Raw genomic sequence first — 23,376 nt, forward strand, 5'->3', positions numbered from 1 at the left:
AGAGCTAGGATTTAAATAAGGCAGCTTGATGCTAGAATCCATGTCCTCATCCACAATGCCTGAAGGTAATTCTGATCTTAGGAATCAAGACAAAAGGGGATCACTCAGGTTTCACTGAATGAAGTTTGAGTTGTCTAGTGGGGGCAATGTTTTGGCCCTAAATTCAGACAGACTGTTGTTAGGTATGTGGGGGATGGGAGTTCTTTGTTCTGTGATGCAGTGATGACCTCAGGAGGGTAAACTGCCACTAGGCTGAGGAAAATGGAATGGCTGCCAGAGGACCTGCGTGGGTCTGAGGGGGTCGCGGGGCTTCTCTGGAACCAGCTGACCTATGCCCTAGCCTGCAGACACTGTGGCAGCAGCTGCCTCCAGAGTCCAGGGAATCTGATAACACTGTTTTTGTTCATGGTTTGGCAGATCCAGAGGTGGTGGCAGCTTGGGACATGGCAGCAGCTTCAGCCCTGGTACTCTGGGGACAAGATGCGAGGCAAGGTGAATGACACAGCAGTGCAGCTGGGTTAAACGATTCACCACATGAGTTCAGGGGAGGAGTCATAGACATCAATGTGGGCCCAAAGAAGTGACCACATAAGCCTTAAGTGTGAGGCCGGGTGAGTTTTACCATTAACACAACATTTGAAGCCAGGTAAGTGCTCACTGACCCTAGATGTTGAGTTATGTAAGGAAATGCTGGTCTTCAAATGTGGCTGGGTAATGGCCATTAACACCAGATGGGTAAGGGACTGTTGTCCCCAGACGTGGGCCCCAGTGAGTGACTGTCCACTCTGGGTGTAGACCAGAGACTGAGGCCTTCATGATACACACTCTGTGTCTCTGGAAAGCCTTCACACCTGACTGTATCTTTCTCCCCTCCCCAGGGCCTACCACTTCTGTATCGTGTGGCTTTCCTTGATCACCTGTGGAAGCAGAAGTCAGAGGAGGAAGAGGAGGCATTTCTGGATCCACTGAAGACATGTTCTCTTCCTAAAGAAGCTCCTATTGGAGAGCAAGTCACTACAGCCCCATCTCAGCCATCTTGTAATTCTGAAGGCCTCCATAAGGCCCCAGGGACACTAGAGCAAGGACTCACACAGGCCCCAAACCCTCCCCGATCCTTTCCCACCTTTCAGATCTTGACCAACCTGCCTGTGAGGCACACGACAACATCAGGGAGCCGCCCACAGGAGAGAAAAAGCCAGTTCTTCTGGGGTCTGCCCTCTCTGCATAGTGAGTCCTTGGAGGCCATCTTCCTGAGCTCAGGTGGCCTTTCTCCCTTGAAGCTATCTGTTAGTCCTTCTGTCTTCTTTAACAAGCTTGCCTTCCTGCCTAGATCCCCAGTATTGCTGCTTCCCTGGTATGGCTTCCCAACCCCACTTCCCACTCAGGAAGCCCATACTACAGAGGATCTGGAAAGGATGGCCTCTGATCCTCAACAACTTCCCTCTCCATCTTCCCCTCCTGTCCCATCACTTCCCCTTCATCTTAACCCCTTTCCCATGGACCGTAAGACAGTCCTATCTGGCACTGAAGCAAATACACAGTGGCTTACGCGGCAGAGAGAGATCCCTTGGGTCTCCGGGGATCAAGCTCTGCACCAACAGCCTAACTTTCAAAGAACCAGACCCTCCAAGCTCTTCTATTCATCTGAGGTCTGGTGGAAGGTGCCATGTGATCCTAGTCTCCAACAACACTTTCCAGACTCACTCTCTGCCTCCCTAGCAGAGAATCCCTCTAGTCTCCTGGGAGCCCTAACTAGGTCTGAGGCCCCATGGCAGACCATGGGGCAAAAGGAGGACCCCAAAATCCCTGAGCCAGCAATGCCAGCTACCAGCCTAACCCAAGCTTCTCTGCCAGAATGCCAGGGAGTCAGCCCTCTTGGAGGCCCTTCTGGATCTGAGGCCCTCTGGGAAACCATGAGGCAAAGAGAGAAGCCTCAGATCCCTGAGCCTGCCATCTTGGTCCCTTGCCAATCCGTAGCCCCCTTGATAGAGCCTCAAGGAACTAACACCCTGGGAGTTCCACCTGCAGATAAGACTCAATGGGGAACCACAGGACATAAAGAGAGTACTCAAGCCTTTCAGCCCCCAATGCCAGCCCCCTGCCAGCCTCTAGACCCTCTGTCAGAAGCCCAGGAAATCAGCCCTGAAGGAGGACCTTCTGCAACCAAGGATTTCTGGGGATCCTTGGGACACAGAGCTAACCCTATGGCCTCTGGGTCTCTAGTGTCAGCCCTCTGCCCTTCCCCACATCCCCTGCCAGAACTCCTGGGAGGCAGACTCTTGGGAGAGTCATCTGGATATGAGCCCCAGTGGAGATACAGAGAAAATTCAACAAAATCTTGGGCCTCGGAGCCTCCAGCCTTTGACCTTGACCCAGGGCTCCATGGAACCAGATCTACTTGTGTTCCTTCAGAATCTGAGACTCCAAGGAAGGGCATGGAGAGTAAAGAAAATCTCTGTGTCTCTGCAGACCCAGTTTCACCTCCCAGCTTCCCCTCAGCTTCTCTGGAGTCCATAGGCACAGGTGTCCAGGCAGTCTTGTCTGACTCCAACACTTTGAGGGGGGCCATAAGGCAGAGAGAGAACCTCTGGACTTCAGAGTCCCCAGCCCCTGGCCACAGCCTCTCTCTTGCTCCTGTTCTAGAACACCACAGAATCAGTCCTGTGGGAGGCCTCACTGGGTCAGAAACTGCATGGAAGGACACTGATCACTCCAGGAATTCCTGGGCTTCTGAATCCCCATCTCTGGCCTTCAGCACACCCCCAGTTCTTGTACTGGATTCCCTCAGAGCTAGCCCTATGGGAGTCCCATTTGAATCTGAAGCTAGATGTGGGGACCTAGGAGGGAGAAAGGACTCCCGGACCTCAGAGCTCCCGGACTGCAGCTTACCCCAAGACCCACATGGAGCCAACTCCTTGGGAGTCCAGCCTGACTCTAAGCCTATTTGGGGGGATGTGGAGCAGAAAGAAATCTGTTGGGTTCCTGCGTCCCCAGTGTGGAGCCCCAGCCCACTCCCAAACTCTGTGTCCAAGTGTCACACGAGTGAGCCTATTGGAGACAAACCTGACTATAAGCCTGAGGAGGAAACAGTGAAACATACAGAGAACTGCAGGACCACTGAACTCCCAGCTGCAACTCCCAGGTTCTCTGCTCTTCTACCAGATCCACACATTGACCTTGAGTTTGTGAGAAGGAATATGCAACATCTCAGAGGGATCATCCAGGACCCCAACCCTCCAGCAGTGGATCACCTACAGCCAATACCCTGGCCTCCTGCCCAAGCTCAAGCTCTGAAGATTGAGTCCAACCAACCTGGCCTACCCAAGGGAGGGCTGTTAACAGGGGCTAACACAAAGACTCCATCCTCCCAGGGTGAGGCTATCCCAAAGGTACCCACCTACTCTGGGATCCGGCCCTGGCACTGGAGTAAGGAGCTGGAACTCAGGCTGGAGAAACTACAGCAGAGCCCTGCTTCCAGATCTCCAAGTCAGTCATTCAGCAGCTCCCTTATCCTGAGCTCCACAACTCAAGCCACCCGGAAACTCTCTTCTTGCCCACCACAGCAGACTCATCCCCCAAGTCTGTGGCCGCACTCTTCAAGCTGTCATCCCCCTAAAGCTCAGAGCACAGTGACTCAGCCTGTCCAGGTCCCCTACTGTTATCACTCCCACTTCTCTTTCCAACCTCAGACACAAAAGTCTGGCAGGGCAGAACAAGGGTCTCGGAAAGAGCAAAGAAAGCAAGCAAAGACAGTGTACCAGATCTCACCCCAAGAGTCATGTGTTCACATGGAGGCTGGTGAGAACTGCCTGGGCCAGGAAGAGCCCTCAAACCCTGTGGTTCTAGCCTCAGGCAGGAGACAAGACAAAGCTTCAGCCCTATCTTCAGCCAAAAAGAGAGCCAGCCCCAGGAAACCCAAAGGAGGAGACTATGGAGAAGCAGATGCAAGTTTGGGGTCATTCACAGTTACAGAGGAAAGCCACCCAGCTCAGGCCAGATTAGCAGAGAACCTTGTCAGTAGACTTTCACGAGGATCTCAGCAGAGCAACCAGTGCTCTCCACACACTGCTTTCTACCCCCAGCCTCACTCCAAGTATTTAAGTTCCCAAGGTCAGAGAGGGGCAAGGCTGGGAACTCCTGACATTCTGTCCCCTAGGCACTGTAAGCCCTGCCCTTGGGCATGGAAGCATCTTTCCTCCTCACCTCCCGCTCCCCTTACCAGCAGTCTCCAAAGGATATTAGCCAAGTTTCTGGGTACCCATGGATCCATGCCCACCAAATCCATCAGCAGAGGAAAGCCTGGTAGTACTGGCACCCAATATAAGTATCCCAAGAAATGAAGCCCAACCAGTTGGGAGGCGGGGAGACAAAGGAAATGCTAATAAACTAGCTGAACTAGAAAAGTCCCACTCACGTCTTTTTTTGGAGTCTTGGGTACTGGGAATGTCAATTCCCTATGCTGCTGCAGCTGTTACATCCTCAGGATCAGGGTCCCACATGTAGAGAGCTTGGGATTCTATAGGCTTAACTTTCTTTTCTAGCTATTCACATATGATCAACCTGGAGTCCTCTACAGGGTGAGACTGTTAAGGCCAGGAAAGCACAGCCCAGTGTTGCCCTTGAGAAAAACTCTCCATGAAGTCAACAGAAGAAAAATAAACACAGGAGCACAACTGATCTGAGGCTAGGCAGCTGTTATTGGTCCTAGGCATGATCGCCTTCTTTACTTGATCCACAAATCTATCTATCTTTCTAGCCAGTTCTTGTCAGCCCTCTGCTCTCTTTCTCAGGTTTAGCTCATGCATCCCAAGGTCACAAAAGTTTATCCCTTTTCTATCATATCGTATACCCATTTTTTGATTGCAGTTTGTAATACTGTTATTACTTTTCTACTGCTGCCATAACAAATTACCACAACACAAAGTTCGTTAAGTCTGATATATGTCTCACAGGGCTAAAATCAAGAGGTTGGTAGGGCCATATTTCTTTGTGGGCACTGGGTAGGGTTCATTCCTTGTCTTTCCCAGCTTCTAGAGGCTGCCCTCATTTCTCAGCTATTGGCCCTCCTCCTCCATCTTCAAAGCTAGCAAAAGAAAGTTAACTTTTCCTATTATGTCACTTTTTCTTCCCTCTCCCACTTTTAAGGATACTTTTAATTAAATTGGGCCCATCCTGACAATCCAAGATACTTTTCCCATCTTAGAGTCAGTTGCTTAGCAACCTTAATGCCATTTGCAACTTTCTTTGGCCATATAGCATAACATTCATAGGTGCCAAGGATTAGGATGTGGACATTGGGGGTGGGGGGCACGCCGGGTCCAGAATGGCATTATCCTGCCTATCACAGATATTCATTCAACCTGTTACATTTGCTGCAAATATTTTCTCCCAATTTATGTAGCTTATTTTCTAATTTTAAGGTGATTTTTACCATGCCAGAGTTTAAATCTACCATTTTTCTTTATGGCTTCTAAAACACTTTATTCTAGCACTTTCATGGACGTATACTTGTTTACTTGTTTACTTATGGCTGTGCCTTGCATGTGCAATTTTAGTTCCCCAACTAGAGATCAAACCTGTGCCCTCCTCAGGGGAAAGGGTGCAATCCTAATCACTGGACCACCAAGGAATTTCCACAGATGTACATTTAGATTATTAATGTAACTTTTGAGTAGGGAATGGAGGGAATCTGATTCCCCCAGCCCTGCAAAAAGATGTCCAATTTTATCAACAGCATTAAAAAATTTTCTTCACCCCATCCCATTAGGTGCTGTATTTCAAAACACGGGTCATTTTTAAACCATCTCTAGGCTTCAGGTCTGCATATCTAACCACTTACTGGTATTGTTGCATATTCAACTTGTCTAAAACCTACTCTTTTTCCCTTTAATCTTTTCTTTCAATGCGTGCGTTCCTATTGAAGGGTGTACGTCCACCCCAATACAAAGCCAGACGCCTGCCATCCTTGATTCCTCCTTTATCCTCAAAAAAAAAGATGACTATCTTGCAATTTTTTGGGGGTGGGGGGGGTGGGGCATGTTGCAGATCTTAGTTCCTCAATCAGGGATCAAACCCAGGCCCACAGCAGTAAACGCACCAAAGCCTAACCACTGGGCCACCAGGAAATTCCCCAAGTTTTTTTTTTTTAAGTGATTTATCAGGAAATCCCTGGTGGTCCCGTGGATAGGCCTCAGTGCTTTCACTGTGGGAGCCCAGGTTTGATCCCTGGTCATGGAACTGAGTGGAGAAGGCAATGGCACCCCACTCCAGTACTCTTGCTTGGAAAATCCCATGGATAGAGGAGCCTGGTAGGCTGCAGTCCATGGGGTCACTTAGAGTCGGACACAACTGAGTAGCTTCACTTCCACGCGTTGGAGAAGGAAATGGCAACCCACGCCAGTGTTCTTGCCTGGAGAATCCCAGGGACGGGGGAGCCTGGTGGGCTGCTGTCCATGGGGTCGCAGAGAAGTTCCATCTTTGCTTTTGCCTCTGTGGTAAACTGTTGGTCCTCTATGATCTAATTTGATGCCATATTCTTGATTAGAAACCCATCTTCTAATCATAGAACTTGATCTGCTATAAGACTCATTCCAATTTCTTCCTGAGAAACTTGTGGGGAAAAAGAGGGACTTGCTTTACAGTTCACCTACTGGTTTATACAGAATTCTGCAGGTGCATGTTGACAATAAACCATCCCTCACACTGCCTTCTACAGTTTACGAAGCACCATCAATCATTTTATCAGACTTGATAAAGAAATCTTGAGACCCCAGAAGAGCTAAGTGCCTGTTTGATGCTACACTGCTATGAGCACACATGTCAGAAGCAAAACCAGGCCTCTCACAAGTCTGCTCTTGTTTTTTCCTAAAGAGTCTATAGAGTTCCAACCACCTTCCCTATAGGTATACTGTGTGTTATAAGTGAGTACAAAACAATCATTCTAACATAAATTTCTGTAACGTATTATTAGTACCCTTCACGTATTTTGTGGGATCTTGCCATCCGCGCTCTTCCCACAGCTTGATGCAGAGGTATCAAATGTCTTTTCTCCAGAAGACCCTGCCTTTGGTCTCACTGAGGTTAGGCTGCCACAGGGATGAGATGGTGCAACAATGTAAGAGTAAGAAGACTGAAAGCTGAGCCATCAGGATACCTAAATGGTGTGAAAACCAAAGGAGGAGCGAAGACAACATCTGGTAGAGAAAAGTGTTACGGTTAACAGGGAGAGTCAATGCAAATCACAAAAGTGTAAGAATATCTATTTCATAGCACATGAGTTCAAGATGCCCCAATTTAATCAGTCTACGTAACTATCTTGAGTCCTTGCAGATTACCTACCTATAAACGTCAAACTGGAGGCTGGTGTAAATACTAGAATGACTAGCTTGATTCAGCAGGTTATTTTCTCTGCATCATACTCCTCTTCAGTAAGGCATCATGATACCGATCCCAGAAATACTAAGTGATTACGCTGGTACATGTTGAACAAAGAAGACACACTATACCTAGACAAAACTATGCAAGCAATCATCTGAAAAACTAGGAGCAGGGGAGGATGTTTAGTTTAGAAAGAAACACATCCAAAACTAGAATTTTATATTAGAAAAAAAGCTATGTTTTTATAATACAAATTACATAAAGGTGGACATAATTGTAAGTGATCCTCAACCAGAACATGAATATATGAAAATTTCTAGATGCATCAAGAGAACATCCATCTCCAGAGACTATACCCCAACCCAGCCTTGGTCAGGAAAAGGGGACTCTACAGGCCTAGTCTCACCATCCCCATCAAATATAGGTAGAGGATGCCACATTCACCACTTCTGAAGTTCCATCAGGCTGCACCCTGCCCTCCACTGCAGTCCTATCCAGTGAAACCACAGACACTGGGCAAGGTAGCAGTACACCAATGTTAATCAGGAGGGGAAGAGGGTGCAACCTCACTTCTAGTATTTCACATTTGGAAGAGTGCCTTGGCAGTGAGGAGCAGCCCAAGGCCCTTCCCAGGAAAGAAGCAGGCACAGGGGCCAGGACTCAGGCTCCATTTTGACCCAACGTTTATTGTCCTTTTACAATATGTCGTTTTTGGTTTAGAAACTGCTTGTGATTAGTTTTCCAACATTAACTCAAAAGCATGTAAAATAAAAATCAACCTACTCTCTATATAAACACCCAGCAACTGCAGCCCTTCACCCTCCTGCCCAGGTTGGGTAGGGGAAAGGGAGGGCTTGGGCAGCATTGAGTGAAGTGCAGATGCTTTGCTGTGGGGACTGGTGATAATGCCTTTGTTCACACCCACAGAGGTTCCTCCTGCACTGCTCTAAACTACAGCAGAAATGGTATAGGCCCCAGGCCCAATTCCTTGTTGGTAATTCACTCTCTGCCTCCCAAATGAAAATCGCTTTTATTTTATCGCTTTTGTATTAAATTTTTTTTTTTGCAACAGTAACCCCCTGTCCAGAGTCTGACTGTAGCTGAACTGTTCAGACTGAGGAATGGAGCAGGCTGTGGGCGCACGCCTGGTCCCTCCTGGGCGAGCGCCCCCACCCTCAGGGAACAAGGTCCAGCCAGGCCAGCTCACTGCTTTCTGGCCACCACCACTTAGCCATACAGGTCATCATCATTATCTTCTGTGTACACACTGCCACCTGTGCCACCGCCACTGCCCTGACTGGGGCCAGCTCCACCCTGGTTTCCTGAAGGGAATCTGTATTAAGAGCAGAGGCAAAAAAGAGGGTTAGGATAGGGCTTGTGTATGATTTTCACAATTACCCCTTCTAGCATCCTTAGGGCTCCCACTACCTTGGTTGTATAGTTCCCCAAGATGACTTAAAAATAGCCCACTGAAACCTAGTTACCTGAAGCTGCCAAAGCCTCGACTCTGCTGAAGGGTCTGAGCAAACATTTCATACTTCCGGATGTCATTATCACTGACAGAACGGCGGGCAAAGCGCATAGCTTCCTCAAAGTGATCTCGGCGGATCTCAGGCACTGGATCATCCTCTTCTACTTCCTGTAGGATGGGTAAACACAGACCACCAGGGCTGGTTAAGGCTCTGCCTGGATTCCTTCCTTAGCCTTCCTGACCCCATTATTGCAGCAGCAGATTGGGCCTCTGCTATCCAACTTGAATATGCTGCCAGGCCAATATTCCTAAAACTGAGTCACTGCCTTGCTTAAAAACCTGCCAATGTATTCTGGAAATGGTAAAACTGTAGGGACAGATTTCACTACCAAGAGCTTATGATGGGAATAAAAAGCTGATTAAAGTGACATGAGAGGGATTTCCCTGGCAGTCCAGGAGTTGACACTCTGAGCATCCAGTGCAGGGGGCATGGGTTTGATCTCTGATCGGGAAACTAAGAATCCACACGTTGCAGCCAAAGAAAGGGGAAAAGGTGGCATAAGGGAACTTTTTGGGATGACAGAAATTTGTCCATCTCAACTGTGGTAGCAGTTACAGAACTTAAAACATACTTGTTAAAAAGCATGGAAACAGTATACTAAAAATAGTGAATTTTACAAAATGTAAATTATACCCCATAAGCCTTTATTTTCAAAAAGAAAATGTCAATGGCTCTCAGTGCTTATCACAACTGAATTACACCTTACCAACAGGCCTCACTTCCAGTAACACACAACCTCTTTAATGTATCCAGGTTCTCCCAATTCCTGCAGTTCTATTCCTCAACCAATCTACTTGGGTGACTTACTTCTTCTACCCAACCTCGATTCTCTTTATAGCCCAGGCTCACACCCTATCTCTTCTACTAAGAAGCCACTCAACTGTTGTGACTTTGGATCACTGTAGTTTATAAGCTTTTATAAGAGGGAAAGAAACATCACCAATGGTAAAGAAAGCCAATTACTTATTTGCTCATTAAGTCAGTTTCCAACACTGTGCCCTGATACAGAAGGAAACAAGTGAGAGAACAAGAGTCCCCATCTTTATTGAGCTTATAACACATACATATCAAATTCTCCATTTGAATTACACTTACACTTTTCTTACACTTTTGTGATTTGCATTGACTCTCCCTGTTAACCGTGACACTCTTCTCTACCAGATGTTGTCTTCGCTCCTCCTTTGGTTTTCACACCATTTAGGTATCCTGATGGCTCAGCTTTCAGTCTTCTTCCTCTTACATTGTTGCACCATCTCATCCCTGTGGCAGCCTAACCCCCTGAATTAGGGGGTCCATGAAACACCAGGAATAGGTCCATAGATCCTAGCTTCTCAGCCCTGCTCTATTTGTTTCTATGCTCATTTCTTCTCAGCCTTTGTAATTCCTGATTGACATGGTTATCTACTTAGCATTTTCTCTTCCATGGCATGCTAAACATCTGATAGATGAACTTTCCAAAACCTTACACTCTAGGGCACTGTGGAGACTGTCCCCTGGCTCCCTACGATGGGCACATCTGGGTTAAGGATGCAGACTCACCATTGCTGACGGGTTGGTTTGCCGCTCCCGTTCTCGCCTAATTTCACTCTCGATCGATTCACGAATGGCCAACTTGCAAGCACGTTGGCAAATCTCGGTCAAGTCAGCTCCAGAGAAGCCATTAGTCATTTTAGCCAGGAACTCTAAATCCACATCCTAAAAGAAGCAACAGAGCTACCTTAGCTTTTAGCCTCTTTTCCCCTGAGATACACTGATCTTTGAGCCACCAAAGCACTTCCAATTCCACTTTGTTCCATCTCTGCCACCAGTTTTATTCCTTATTCTAGATCATCTTAATACCCTCAAATTTTCCATCCTTCCTTTTCAACCATAACCCCAGGAATCCCCAATGGAACCTTGTCCAGGAACCAAGGAGCATTCCGCACAGCCTGCAGATTCATGACCCTGTGACCCAAGACCTTGCACCTGCCTTGGCAACTGGGGACTTGCGCAGGTTGGCCTTGAGAATGGCAACACGGGACTTCTCATCGGGAAGCGGGATATAGATGAGCTGATCAAGGCGGCCAGGTCGCAGGATGGCAGGATCAATGATGTCAGGTCGGTTGGTAGCGCCAATGATAAATACATTTTTCTTTGTGGACATGCCATCCATTTCTGTCAGGATCTGGTTGATGACTCGGTCGGCAGCCCCACCACCATCTCCAATGTTGCCACCACGGGCCTTGGCAATCGAATCCAGCTCATCAAAGAACAGTACACAGGGGGCAGCTTGGCGTGCCTGTGAGAGGGACAGATGGACTTGAGCATTAGCACAACTGGGTCCCTCAGACCTGAGAAAAAATGGAAAATAAAGTGACCTTCACTGCCCTAACTGAGCTGCCAGAATGGGATGGTCTTAATCTCCCAAAGAACAGCCTCTACCCCTAACTTGTTCTCAAGCAAGTGAATTGATAGCCCAGGCACTTGTAGCTCACCTTGTCGAAGATTTCCCTCACGTTGGCCTCAGACTCTCCAAACCACATGGTGAGCAGCTCAGGACCCTTGATGGAGATGAAGTTGGCCTGGCACTCATTAGCAATGGCTTTGGCCAGCAAGGTTTTCCCACAGCCAGGAGGTCCATAGAACAGTACTCCCTTGGAGGGTGTCATGCCAAACTTGAGGAATTTGTCTGGGTGCTCCACAGGATACTAGGAGGAAAAAGAAAGACGATTTGGGGATATCTCCCCCAGTTTGAGAGAAACTCAACCTAACAGAAGCATCCTCCCACACCATCTCATGGTGTAAGGCGACAGGCTTCTTGGTGCTTCCAACCTCAGAACAGCAGGTTCCTGAATCATGCTCATAATTTCTGCAATCAATATGCCAACACCCCAATACCACCAGCTCAATGACAATGTGCTGAGACAGTGACCCACCCTGGACCAAGCATCCTACCTGGACCAGCTCCTGAAGCTCACGTTTGACATCCTCCAAGCCCCCAATGTCCTCCCAGGTCACTTGTGGCACCTCTACCACAGTTTCCCGCAGTGCTGATGGGTTGCTCTGGCTCAGGGCCCACTAAAAAGGGAAGAAAAATTGGGGATGAGAATTGCCAGGAAAGAGTTCAAAGTGCATGTGCATGTACCTGAAAGGGAGAGCGGCCCTTACTCGGAAGTCATCCATAGTAACTGCCAGGGAGTTCATGACCTCAGCATCAATGGTCTCGTCTTCTAGGTCAATGAGGTCCATCTTCTTACGGATGGCTTGCAGAGCAGCCTCAGAGCACAGGGCTGCTAAGTCAGCTCCCACATGCCCATGAGTCTCATTGGCTACCTGCAGAGAGAAGATCTACTTACTCTCCTGTCTCTGAGAATGAGACCTAGCTTAGATGTCTCTATTCTGCCTTAGATAACAGAACCCTGCCCTCTTCCTCTGACTCCTATCTCTGGGTCCTCCATTTCCCTAAACACATACCAGCAGCCCTTTCATTAGCTGGACTTTAAGTATTCAAGCCTGCACTTGGGGCCTAGAAATAAAGCTGCCCCCAATATTCTGGTTCACCCTAATTCACTGTAAACCAAGAAAAATGCCAACCCTAGTTTCCTGGATTCAATCTCAGATCACTTCCCTTTCCCTGCCCAGGAATTAAAATCAATCGCCTCCCATCTGAAGCTTCTGTCCCTAGTCAGTTCCCTTCAACTGTATGGAAACAAGACATCTGAACTTTTGGCCAGCCCTCATCAACATGCCACCTGTTCAAGGTCCACATCATCTGCCAGCTTCATGTTCTTGGTGTGGATCTGAAGAATTTCCAAGCGTCCTGTAGCGTCAGGGATTCCAATATCCACCTCTCTGTCAAAGCGACCTGTGATATGATGCATAGACAGGGATCATTTCTGGTGCATAGGGAAGAAGGGCCCAGGCCTAAGGCGTCCAACCATTACACTGTGACCAGGAAATGTCTGGTGTTAGCACTGAAAGCCCCATATCTTGGGAAATCCCTCAGTCTCAGGCAAACCAGGATGGGTGGTTACCCTGGACATGACAAGGAATAAGGGAAAGAAAGGACCTTACTCTTTACCTAACTGCAAAGGGCTTCATGAAATCCTCAAAAAAAAAAAAAAAGAAATCCTCAGGATTAGGTGACTTAGATGAAGGACAGATATGGGATCAACAGGATTAAGCCCACTGGAGACATAATCTCCACGTGAGCAAAGACAGCAAAAAGAGTTATTTGGGGTCCTTACCAAATCGCCGTAGGGCTGGGTCAATGCTGTTGGGTCTGTTGGTTGCTGCCATAACAATGACATGTGCTCTCTGCTTTAGGCCATCCATGAGGGTCAACAACTGTGATACAATACGCCGCTCCACCTCCCCATGGGTCTGTCAGGACAAAATGTCCGGTCAGAAGTGAAGTCAGGACCTTTTAAAACCCTACTATCCCCTTGGTTAAGTTCCTACTTTCTCTCTTTTGGGAGCAATGGCATCCAATTCATCAATGAAAATAATAGCAGGAGCATTCTTCTCAGCCTCTTCAAAGGCTTTACGAAGGTTGCTCTCAGACTCACCGGCCAACTTGCTCATGATCTCAGGACCTGAAAGCAAGTAGAATGCATGAAGTGACAAAAATACATCCTTCCTCAATCTCAAAAAGTATTCAGATATCTTGTCTGTCTAGCTCAGAGACAGGTCCTGGGTGAGAATGTGGTAACATCTGCCTACTTTCTCACAGCCCCTACCAACAATTATCCCAGGGTGGCCACCAAGCCAGGATAAAAGGAAGTCAAGGGGCTCAATACACTTATCTCAGTTGAGCTGAAAGGTATGAAGATGGTGACAGCAGATGCTGTGGGACCTCTGACCAGAGCAGAAGGAGCACCGGTTGGACCTCTACCAGTGAAATATCATTCTCAAAGAGATAGTTGATCTCAGCCAGTCTTTCCCCAAACCCTCTCAAATAAGTAAGCACTCCTCTTTAATGTCTTCAGCCTGTTAACGCTCTTTCTCAAGGTAGGATAAATCAAGGGACACCAGAATAGCATACCCTCCTGTTGCTCTTTATCTGTCTGCAATGGACTTTAGAATACAAACACTGAAGTATACATGAGGCTATGTATACAAATAAGCATGTCCATGATTTCTCCTGCTCATGAGACTGGGTCATGCTTAGCTCAGAGTGGAGTCCAACCAAACACAAAGTGAACCAAGTCTCCTACCATTGATCAAAAAGAAGAAGGCGCCAGTCTCATTTGCCACAGCTCGAGCAATCAAGGTCTTCCCAGTCCCAGGAGGTCCATAGAGCAGGATTCCCCGAGGAGGCTGAGGACCAGTAGAGGGTTGATTAGGTTCAGACTCTCATCTTCTCCAAACCCCAGGTACCCTAAAATGGCCTAAGAAGGACTCTATTTAAACAGGATGAGAATTAGAGCTCAACTCGGAATGAGCCCTCAAACAGCAGTTGCTAGGAAGACACTTTACTTCAGACCATACTCACTCCTCTTTGCAGCAGAGATAATAATGCCAGAAAGCTGACAATACTTATGAAAAAATAGGAGACAGAGAGCAGAGAAACCACACTAAGAAACTCTTAGTGTGAGTGAGTCTGAAGATCTTGGATCTAGGAAAAGTAAGAGGGCATTAGGCCAAGGGCATGACTTTAGACAGGTAAGAGCCAAGGACTAGCTCAACCATTGAAGACTGTTGGCCAGAGGCTCACTCACTGCTATAATCACAACCCTCCAGGATTTATTATCATGTGGGAATGCCTTCCCCTACCAACAGCCACAAGTTTTCCTCTTTGAAGTTGTCTTTTCTCTGGCTTCATCCACTGGAAGGATATGGAAAAGTACCCCCAGAAAAGATAAATTTATTTACACAACGTATATTAGGGAAAGGGATAGATAGAAACTTCATCTTCAGGGTGTCCTATGATACAGGAACAATTGAGATGTTACATTTTAGACCAGCAGTTCTCAAATATTCTGGACTCAGGATCCTTAACACTGCAAATTTCCTTTACTGCTATTGGGCAACACTTGGCTTCCCTGGTGGCTCAGAGGATAAAGCGTCTGCCTGCAATGCAGGAGACCAGGGTTCGATCCCTGGGTTGGGAAGATCCCCTGGAAAAGGAAATGGCAACCCACTGCAGTACTCTTGCCTAGAGAATCCCATGGACAGAGGAGCCTGGCAGGCTACAGTTCACGGGGTCGCAAAGAGTTGGACATGACTGAGCGACTTCACACACACACATTCTAGACAAGCTGGCAACTATGGTGAGACTTTAAATAATAAATATTTAAAACAGACTATTTATGTATTTATTGGGTTCATTAGATCCATTTATAGGGCCCATTAGATAAGAATGGTCTTTACATTTTGAAGGCTGTAATTAAGAAAAAAAAATTCAACAGAGAACTTAAATGGCCTACTCTGTTCTAGACCATTAGTAGCTTTAACGAATTTAGAGTGTTTTATAAACCTGAATATAGTACTTCCTCTCGAATCCAAGGCAATGATGAAACACAGATATGAAAACATATCTGAAAACAGATATGAAACACAGATAGACAGTGAGTTGTTGTTAATCACCACAAGTATTCTGGGCTAACAGAGCCCAAAATACTCACCTTCACACCAATGGCCTTAAAGAGGGCAGGATGTCTCAAGGGCAACTCCACCATCTCCTTTATCTGAGCTAATTGTTTCCTGCAGCCACCAATGTCATCGTAGCCCACTTCATTCAAGGACTCTTCCTCATCCTGAAGATGGAAGAGAAAAAGAAAAGAAGGTAAGAATGCTGCGATCAGCAGAAGGTGAGTTTCTCTGAAGGTGGTATAGAGAATCTGCTGTATGAGAAGATTCTCCTCTAAGGGGATCATGCCTCAAAGAACAATTCAAAAAACCCCAGGGCAAGAATTTCTTTATTTATATGGCCATGCTGCGCAGCTTGTGGGATCTTAGTTCCCCAAAAGGGATCAAACCTGCACCCTAAGCAGTAAGAGTGCAGAGTCCTAATGACTGGACTGCCAGGGAATTTCCAATCTTTGCTTTTACTTTATATTTGTTTATTTATTCCATGGCAAAGATTTCTAGCATAGCCTTTCCTCATTACATTGTCCTTAGTCTTATTGCAGTGGGTTCCCCTAAGACCTGAAGCTAGAAAGTGTGGGAAATGGGCAGGGGTCTGGATGTCATCATTAGCATCACTTCTTCAAAAATCATTTCAACCACTTGACTCATTAGGCTCAATCTAGATTTTAAAGATTATTGATATCAGATACTTCTAAAAAATACCTAGGTCCAGAAATGAATAGCCATGCTTTCCACCTCTGGGAAGTAGCTTAACCATCAAGCCTGAGGATTCTTTGGAACTACCACACTACTGCCCTGCTGAGCACTCACAAAGTGGGATACTGGGATCAGGAAGAGAACTCACCTCTCGTTTGATTGGCTCCCCTTCACAGTGGATCACTGTGTCTGGTGCAACAATGCAATAAGGACTGGGATCTGTCTCCACTACTTTGAACTCTACAGCACGCATCCCACCCCGGACAAGGAAAATGTCTCCTGTGAGAGCAATCAGCACAAGAGCAGTCAGAGGTTATCTATCACCAGACCAAGCTAAGAATTCCCCATCAGAACCTGGGATCTAGAATGCCAAGTTCACTAGATACTGTCCTTTCTCCTTCCCATCCAGCATCATTAAGCATCAGGCAAAAAGAGAAAACGAAATTGTGAAAAGTCTCTCTGCCCCTCAAAAGACAGTGAATAAAACCTGATGTGCCAGGAAGAAGCCCATAAGATTTTTGACTTCTGAGGTATAGATAACCCAAGCTTGCACAACCACCACCACCAGCAGAACTGTGCTAAGTATTAAATACACTGTGGACTGTGATACACCCCAAATTGCCCACCTCTTCCTTCAGAGATACAAGAGAAGATAGCTTACTGTACTAGAACAAGCAGTGGGAATGGGAAAAAGGGGAAGTGCAAGGAAGCAGGGAAGGAGAGAGTACACATGTGCGGAATGTGTATGTATGCATACATGTATGAGAATAGACAAAGATGGACCAAGGTTTACTTTTGGGTATCCCTACAACAATAGCCCTTGAGTTCAGTCCTTAGAATTATTTCTCACCTTTCCGGATGGGTCGATAAGCTTCCAGGAAGTATGGCTTAAGGTAAACCTCAAAGAGATTGCCAGTGATGCCTTCCACTGTGTCATCGATGGGTAGTACATGGATGCGTTTGCCGTACTTCACATCAGGGCATGGCTGGATACTGAGAATGACAAGCAGACTCCACATTACCAACCACACTGCAGCCCCAGGCTCTGGGTATCCAAAAGGGCCTGGCACAGAGAGCTGATGGCGAGCCAAAGAGAAAAGGCAGGGATGGCTTTAGGTGAAGAGAGGCAAGAGGGTAGGGTGGGAGTGAAGGCAAAGCAACAGCCAAGCAGAACAGGTCATACGCAGGGTAGAGTGACAGAAGGGGGAGCCTCTAGAAGAAGCTGCTGGGATTGCCCACTCCCAATCAATGAGGCAAAAGAAAGACCCACACATCTGGAATCCCCACGAAGACACAAGAGGGAAGGTCTTCAATGAGACATATCCAAGGATAACCCATTCTGGTTACTACTGGTAACCCAACATTACAAAAGGGGACCTTAGTCTGACAAGTGTCAGGGTCAGAGAAATACAAGTGAAAAAATCATCTTGGTCAGATGGTCAGAGCACCTTGAGAAAGTGACTAAGCACTTTCAGGAAGAAGGCTCCATAAAACCTAGAATCCCCCCAAAAGAATCAGAAACCTGAGATGTTCCTGGCCAGGTGACAAGATGGTTGGGTAGCAGTGGCCAGTGATGACTTCAAGATGGAGAAACCTCTTGCCTAAAGTCTAATCACTCAGACTGGAACTATCCAAGGCCTGGCTCAAACTATGCCTCTCACCTCGATTAGCTTGGATCTTTATACAAACCTGCTACGAGTCCACCTTCCATGCCCATACTCCCATCTCATTCTAGCCCCGACAAAAGCCATCAATGCAAGGCTATAAGCTTATTTGGCAGATACAGCCCTCAAATGGCATCCTAAACCAAGGTCTATGGTGTGACCCCTGGTAGAAAAAAATAAAGGTACCAAGAAAGTCAAGAAATGCCAACCTGTCCCAAGGGTCATGAAGAGGCAGATTTTGAAGTCCCAGAGGCAGACCCAAAACCTAAAGACAACCTAGAAACCTAAGTCTTCCCATGGCCTGCAAGCTCCCAGTATCTGCAGTTGCCAAGGCCTTTATGGGGGTACTGCCTGTAAAGCAGGCAGTCTCTGGCCTCCCATCCCTGAGGGGCCAAGAACTCCACACACACCTGATAACATCCCCCAGGTGTACGCGAAGGTTATTCCGAACAACTCTATTCATTCGAATCTTCTCATCAGAACATGTGTCATCAGAAAGCACAATGCACACAGCTTCCCGCCTCTTCTTTCCTTTCAGCAACACTGTGTCACCTCGGAACAACTGCAGTTCATCCATCTTGGGCTGAGGAAAGAAGGTTAAGGCCTTTGGGTCACTGGGCCAGGGGATAAGCAGCAGCCCTGGAGGTTGGGATTCCCAGTAAACCCCATTCTATCTGTGGTCACTGCAAGAAAAATGAGAAAAGAAACCTGGGAAAAGCCCTCAGGTTAAGTGCAATAAGCAAAGATTGGACTGTGGACCCAACTTACCTGGGACAAGGATACCACACTGTTGTCCTCATTGATGGCTTCATCAACAATTAACCGATTGGGACGGTTTTTCTGTTTAAGAATGGCTGTTGATAAATCATCGCCTTTTGAACTAGAAAGAGAAAAAGAAGTCAGTTCCAAAACAAATTCCAGGAACGTCCCCACCAGTCTCTAAAACTCATACTTGGGAAAGAAATAGTACATTGATGAAGTTGTCCCCACACAGAGCTCAAATAAAGAGAAAGTAAGCCAAGATCAAGAATGCTTATCAAGTACATATTACAATTCCTGTTTCAGCAACTCTTGGTATTCCGAGTACTGGTATCCCAGCTGTAAGACCCCAGGTGATCTTGCCTAGGGTCAGGAAACTAAGAAAACAAAATAAAAGTGGAGGCTGAGCAGTAATTAGAGAAATGGAAATAGTCTTAGACAGTACAGAATAGTGATTAAGAGAAGGGGCTCTGCAGTCAGACCTGTTGGGTCTGAATTCCAACCCTGCCACTTAGCTGTGATCTTGGGCAAGTGATTTGACCTCTCTGGAGGCTGATATAAAATGGGGACTACAGTAGCACTCATCACAGAGGATTACTATCTTAAAATAGTGAGATGTTGAATGCAAAATGGACTGTCTTAAGTGATATATGAATGTCTGGCATATGGTATCTGACGTTTAGTATGATTAGCATTGCAGAACACAGCGCAAGCTCTTTCTTTGCTGACCTTCCTACAGTAAGTAAGACAACCTCCCATGGGGCTTGGAGAGGCCCCAAGCCCCACAAAGTAAGCCTGGAAACTATGAAGAAGAATCATTAGAATTACCCTTTCTACTGGCTAAACCTGCTGAACGCCAGAGCATTCTGTACACCACAGGAATGCAAAGCATAAAGACCATTATATTTGAAAAAAGCGAACACAAAACACTATCAGATCTGGAATCTTCACCAGAGAGAAGCTCAAGCTCAAATGGAGTTTCAAGGTTATCTCTGCAAAGACACACAACTCCATGGAGTTGGTTCAAAGTTAAAACCAAGAAATGCTGAGACATGGGACAAATCCAAATCCCTCTTGTCTAAATCAAGGTTGCCTGAGTCTGAACTCAGTTTAAACTACCTAAATAAACTATCTAAATAAACTACCTAAACCACTTCCCAACACCAATTTCTCTGCGGGCTCTCCCTTTAAAGAGAAGGTCTTACCTTCTCTTAGTAAGGCTCAGGAAAACATGGGCATTAACCCAAATAAGGAGGCCAGACAATGGAAAACACCAGGGAATAAATAAAAAGAAACATTTCCCATGGATTATTTCTTCACTCAACAAATTAACAAGGGGTGTGTCTGTGTGTGTGTGTGAGCTTCCTGGCACTAGGGGTCAGAATCTGTCTGCTGATGCAGGAGACTCGGGTTTGATCTCTGGGTCAGGAAGATCCCCTGGAGGAGGACATGGCCACGTACTCTTCAGTATTCTTGCCTGAAGAATTCCATGGACAGAGGAGTTTGGCAGACTATGGTCCATAGGGTTGCACAGAGTTGGACATGATTGAAACAATTTAGCATGCACGCATATATTATGTTTTTCCCTGGTGGCTCAGATGATAAAGAACCTACCTGCAATGTGGGAGACCTGGGTTTGATCCCTGGGTTGGGAAGATCCCCTGGAGAAGGGACTGGCTACCCACTCCAGTATTCTTGCCTGGAGAATTCCATAAATACACCAGGCACTGTTCTAGGATCTGGGAATTATCAGCCAACAAAAGACAAAATAGTATTCCTACTGGAAATATCTTCACAATTTGCAAGAAAAAAAGATGTCTGTATTCTAGAATAACAGCTAGGAAGTTAACAGGATTTTTTTTACATCTTTTGGTCCTAATACATTCAAAAGTAATATTACACAAATCCCACTCATCTAAAAATGTTGTAAGTTTTCTGCTGACCCTCTCACATAGCCTGGATCTTTATTCATTCCCTTTAATTTCCAAGAGTGGAGTTTTCTTAGCTTAAATTTGCCTCCCCCAACCCAAAAATCCCCTGGAGAAGGAAATGGCAACCCAATCCAGTATTCTTGCCTGGAGAATTCTACGGACAGAGGAGCCTGGTGGGCTACAGTCCATGGGGTCACAAACAGTCGGACACAACTGAGTGACTAACTTTTTAACCCAAAGGTGGTGATCACAATGCTGCAGAGGCATACTCTTCCAATGCTGATAAACATCCTGGAAAGCAACCATGGTCAATATGAGAGGGCAATTTAAATCCATCAATTCTCCCTCTCTCCTATGCATCAAAGTATCCTTCAAGGGCTGCCCATCTTCCTGTCTGATGTATAGGACTAGGGCTAGACAAAAATAAAGTATCAGGAGCCTCTAGCCATCACTTTGTATTTTAACCCCAAAGCTGCATTCTAGGAAAATCTCCATTCGGCCTACATTCCTGACCCTGGCACTGGAGAAGAGTGGGATGCTCTTAAAAGACCTTTAATTCCACATCTATCTACTGAGATCAAAGGAAGTAATCTCTACATGATGGAATTCAGTTTGATCCCCGGCCAACAGTCCTGAAGAACTGTTTTGGGGGACATCCTCCTGGTCTTCGGCATGATTCAGGCCCTTTTCAGAACCCCAACGGGCCACAGGAGACTTGGACAGAGTTCAGGTTAAGAGTCATCAAAATGACATAGAGATCAGAAACTCTTATGATGCCAGGTTTCAAGAATTCTGGATTTTTACTTTCAGTCTTGGCAACTAAAGACTAAGAGACTACTTTAATTATTAAGTAGTTCTTTTAAATAGGCACCTGAGTAATACTTCATCTCAATTCAGAAACTTGAAAAAAGGGAACACGTCTCAAAAAAAAAAAAAAACCCCACCTAAACTCTCAAGTCAGTAAAGTGATTTGCATAGAAGGGTTTCCACAGGATGGCAGTGTCTCCCCTTATACTCCTAGTATCTAAAGCCCTTGATTCTAAAATGGGCAGAGGTGGTCAGGTTTTATCTGATGCTTTCCTGAGCAGAGGGCCCAGGATTTCTCAACACTGCTGCTTAGGGAAAGGAATGTGTGAGTTTAAGGGAACTCTAACCTTCACACCACAAAGACTGAAATCTAGAAAGGCCGACAAAAAACGACCTGAGATTTGAATTTTATCAAGAACCTAAAGAATCCCATTTCACAACATCAAGGAAAACTGACGAAAGCCTTCTCGTATGAATAACAGGCCTCAAGTATTATTAATATGAAGGCGGCCAGAACCGAACGGCTGGGCCCGCCCTCTCCTCAACAGCCTCTCACCACTCAGGTCTTTAACTACTGGCCACGCCAACTCAGCTCTAAAAGGGCTTTCGTGAGCTTCCCTGAGCTCCCAGGCCTTTCCCAGCTCCGGCCTCCGCCTCGGTCTCCGGGCTAAGGCCTTCACGTGGCTCAAAGTCCACGCCCACCGGGCCCAGTTAGGGCGTTGGGCCCGCCGCGGGGCCTGCGCTCTCCTGGGACCAAAGGCCCAAAGCGGGTGGCAGATCAGATCGCAGGTGGGCGCCGCAAGGCCCCGGGGCTCTGCGCCGTCAGTGTGAGCCCGCAGAACTCACTAGGTCGGGACGGCCCTTCCAAAGGAGCCAATCAGGCCGGCCCGGGCCTGCATGACACAGCACGATCTGGCCCAGGCCCCGACCCAGGCCCAACGCAAGCCCCGCCTAGGGGGCGCGCGGGTGCGCAGCTGGGCCCGGTGGGGTCCGCGGCTCCTCATTCGCCCCCTTCCTCTTCTTCCCTCTCCCTCGTTCCCTGTCTCCACCTCCAAGACGCGCCCACAGCCAGGCCCGGCTGGGCCTACCCAGGGCGGTGGGTCTCCCGGTGCGCGCACCCACAAGGGGCGGACGGGCGCGCGCACACACTCACTCAGCTCCGGAGGCCATGGCGCGCGCTTCTCCCAGCCGGCGGCTGTGGCGGACCGCGGGTAACGGCTCTGAGGGGTGGCAGGCGACCGACTGGGCCGGGACTCGGCTCTCCCGGAGGGGGGGCGAGTGGCGGCGACAAACCCGCAGGCCTCCCTCTCGTTTCCTCCCAGCGGCACTAGGGCGGTGGACGAGCGGGCGGGCGACGCTAGCGCCTGATCCGCGAGGGGGGTAGCGGCGGCGACGACTCAAACGACGGCTGCAGACGCTTCGCTAAGACTGAGCGGAGAAGAGCCGAATCATCGGAAGGAGAGGTGCTCTCACCCCAGCCAATCAGCGTCTGCCCTGGCGACTCCCGCCCGCCTCTCCGTGCCTCTCCCCAGCAACCCGCGGACCGGAGCCAATCAGGAAATTCGTTTGTGGCCTGGCTCCCGCCTCAGGGGCGCAACACGCCTAGTAACGCCACGTCAATTGGCCGCAACGCTTCGCTTCCTCGACGGATTGGGATTTCCGACCAATCAACGAAAAGAACAGGGCCAGATCGACTGGCGAAAGGAGAGCCTTTATCCCTGGGAGGCAGACTCTCCCACTTGGCTCCAGTTCATTGGCTCCTGAGTTTACCCTACTAGAAAAACCTGGCACAATGGATTGAACCCTTATATTAGCCTAGTCCAGTTGTATTGATAAACTACACACCCGTCTTCTACCAAAACCTGAGTATTCACTCTAACCCCTCTCCTTGCTCCTTCAGGACGCCGGCTCCAGCCACCTTTATTCTAGACTCTAACACCCTCTTAATCCACTCTACCCTATCGTCATTACACTCTTTGGTAATCGTAATCCCATAGGCTTTACAGTTTCTCGGGACTTGGAGATACATGCTTCCTTTCC

The 23,376-nt window shown here is 47.5% G+C and overlaps 2 protein-coding genes across 2 annotated transcripts; one reads left to right on the plus strand and one right to left on the minus strand.

The window, feature by feature from the left end:
- The first annotated feature begins 232 nt into the window (after window positions 1-232).
- SPATA31G1 (SPATA31 subfamily G member 1) lies at window positions 233-4,471 on the plus strand. The gene is made up of 2 exons (XM_070794714.1): window positions 233-492; window positions 879-4,471. The coding sequence occupies exons 1-2, from the start codon at window positions 262-264 to the stop codon at window positions 4,338-4,340; spliced, it is 3,693 nt and encodes a 1,230-aa protein (XP_070650815.1). The 5' UTR covers window positions 233-261; the 3' UTR covers window positions 4,341-4,471.
- A 3,572-nt stretch (window positions 4,472-8,043) lies between these two features.
- Window positions 8,044-22,778, minus strand: VCP (valosin containing protein). The gene is made up of 17 exons (XM_019966123.2): window positions 22,490-22,778; window positions 18,608-18,719; window positions 18,250-18,422; window positions 17,026-17,168; window positions 16,324-16,454; window positions 15,515-15,646; window positions 14,105-14,207; window positions 13,350-13,483; window positions 13,136-13,271; window positions 12,641-12,753; window positions 12,057-12,221; window positions 11,844-11,966; window positions 11,384-11,596; window positions 10,879-11,187; window positions 10,449-10,604; window positions 8,862-9,016; window positions 8,044-8,710 (listed from the first exon to the last, which is right to left on the minus strand). Exons 1-17 carry the CDS (start codon window positions 22,504-22,506, stop codon window positions 8,605-8,607), a joined length of 2,421 nt encoding a protein of 806 aa, XP_019821682.1. The 5' UTR covers window positions 22,507-22,778; the 3' UTR covers window positions 8,044-8,604.
- Between the last annotated feature and the right edge of the window lie 598 nt (window positions 22,779-23,376).

Source organism: Bos indicus, chromosome 8 (assembly GCF_029378745.1).
Source record: "Bos indicus isolate NIAB-ARS_2022 breed Sahiwal x Tharparkar chromosome 8, NIAB-ARS_B.indTharparkar_mat_pri_1.0, whole genome shotgun sequence".
NCBI classification, from domain to species: Eukaryota; Metazoa; Chordata; class Mammalia; order Artiodactyla; family Bovidae; genus Bos; species Bos indicus.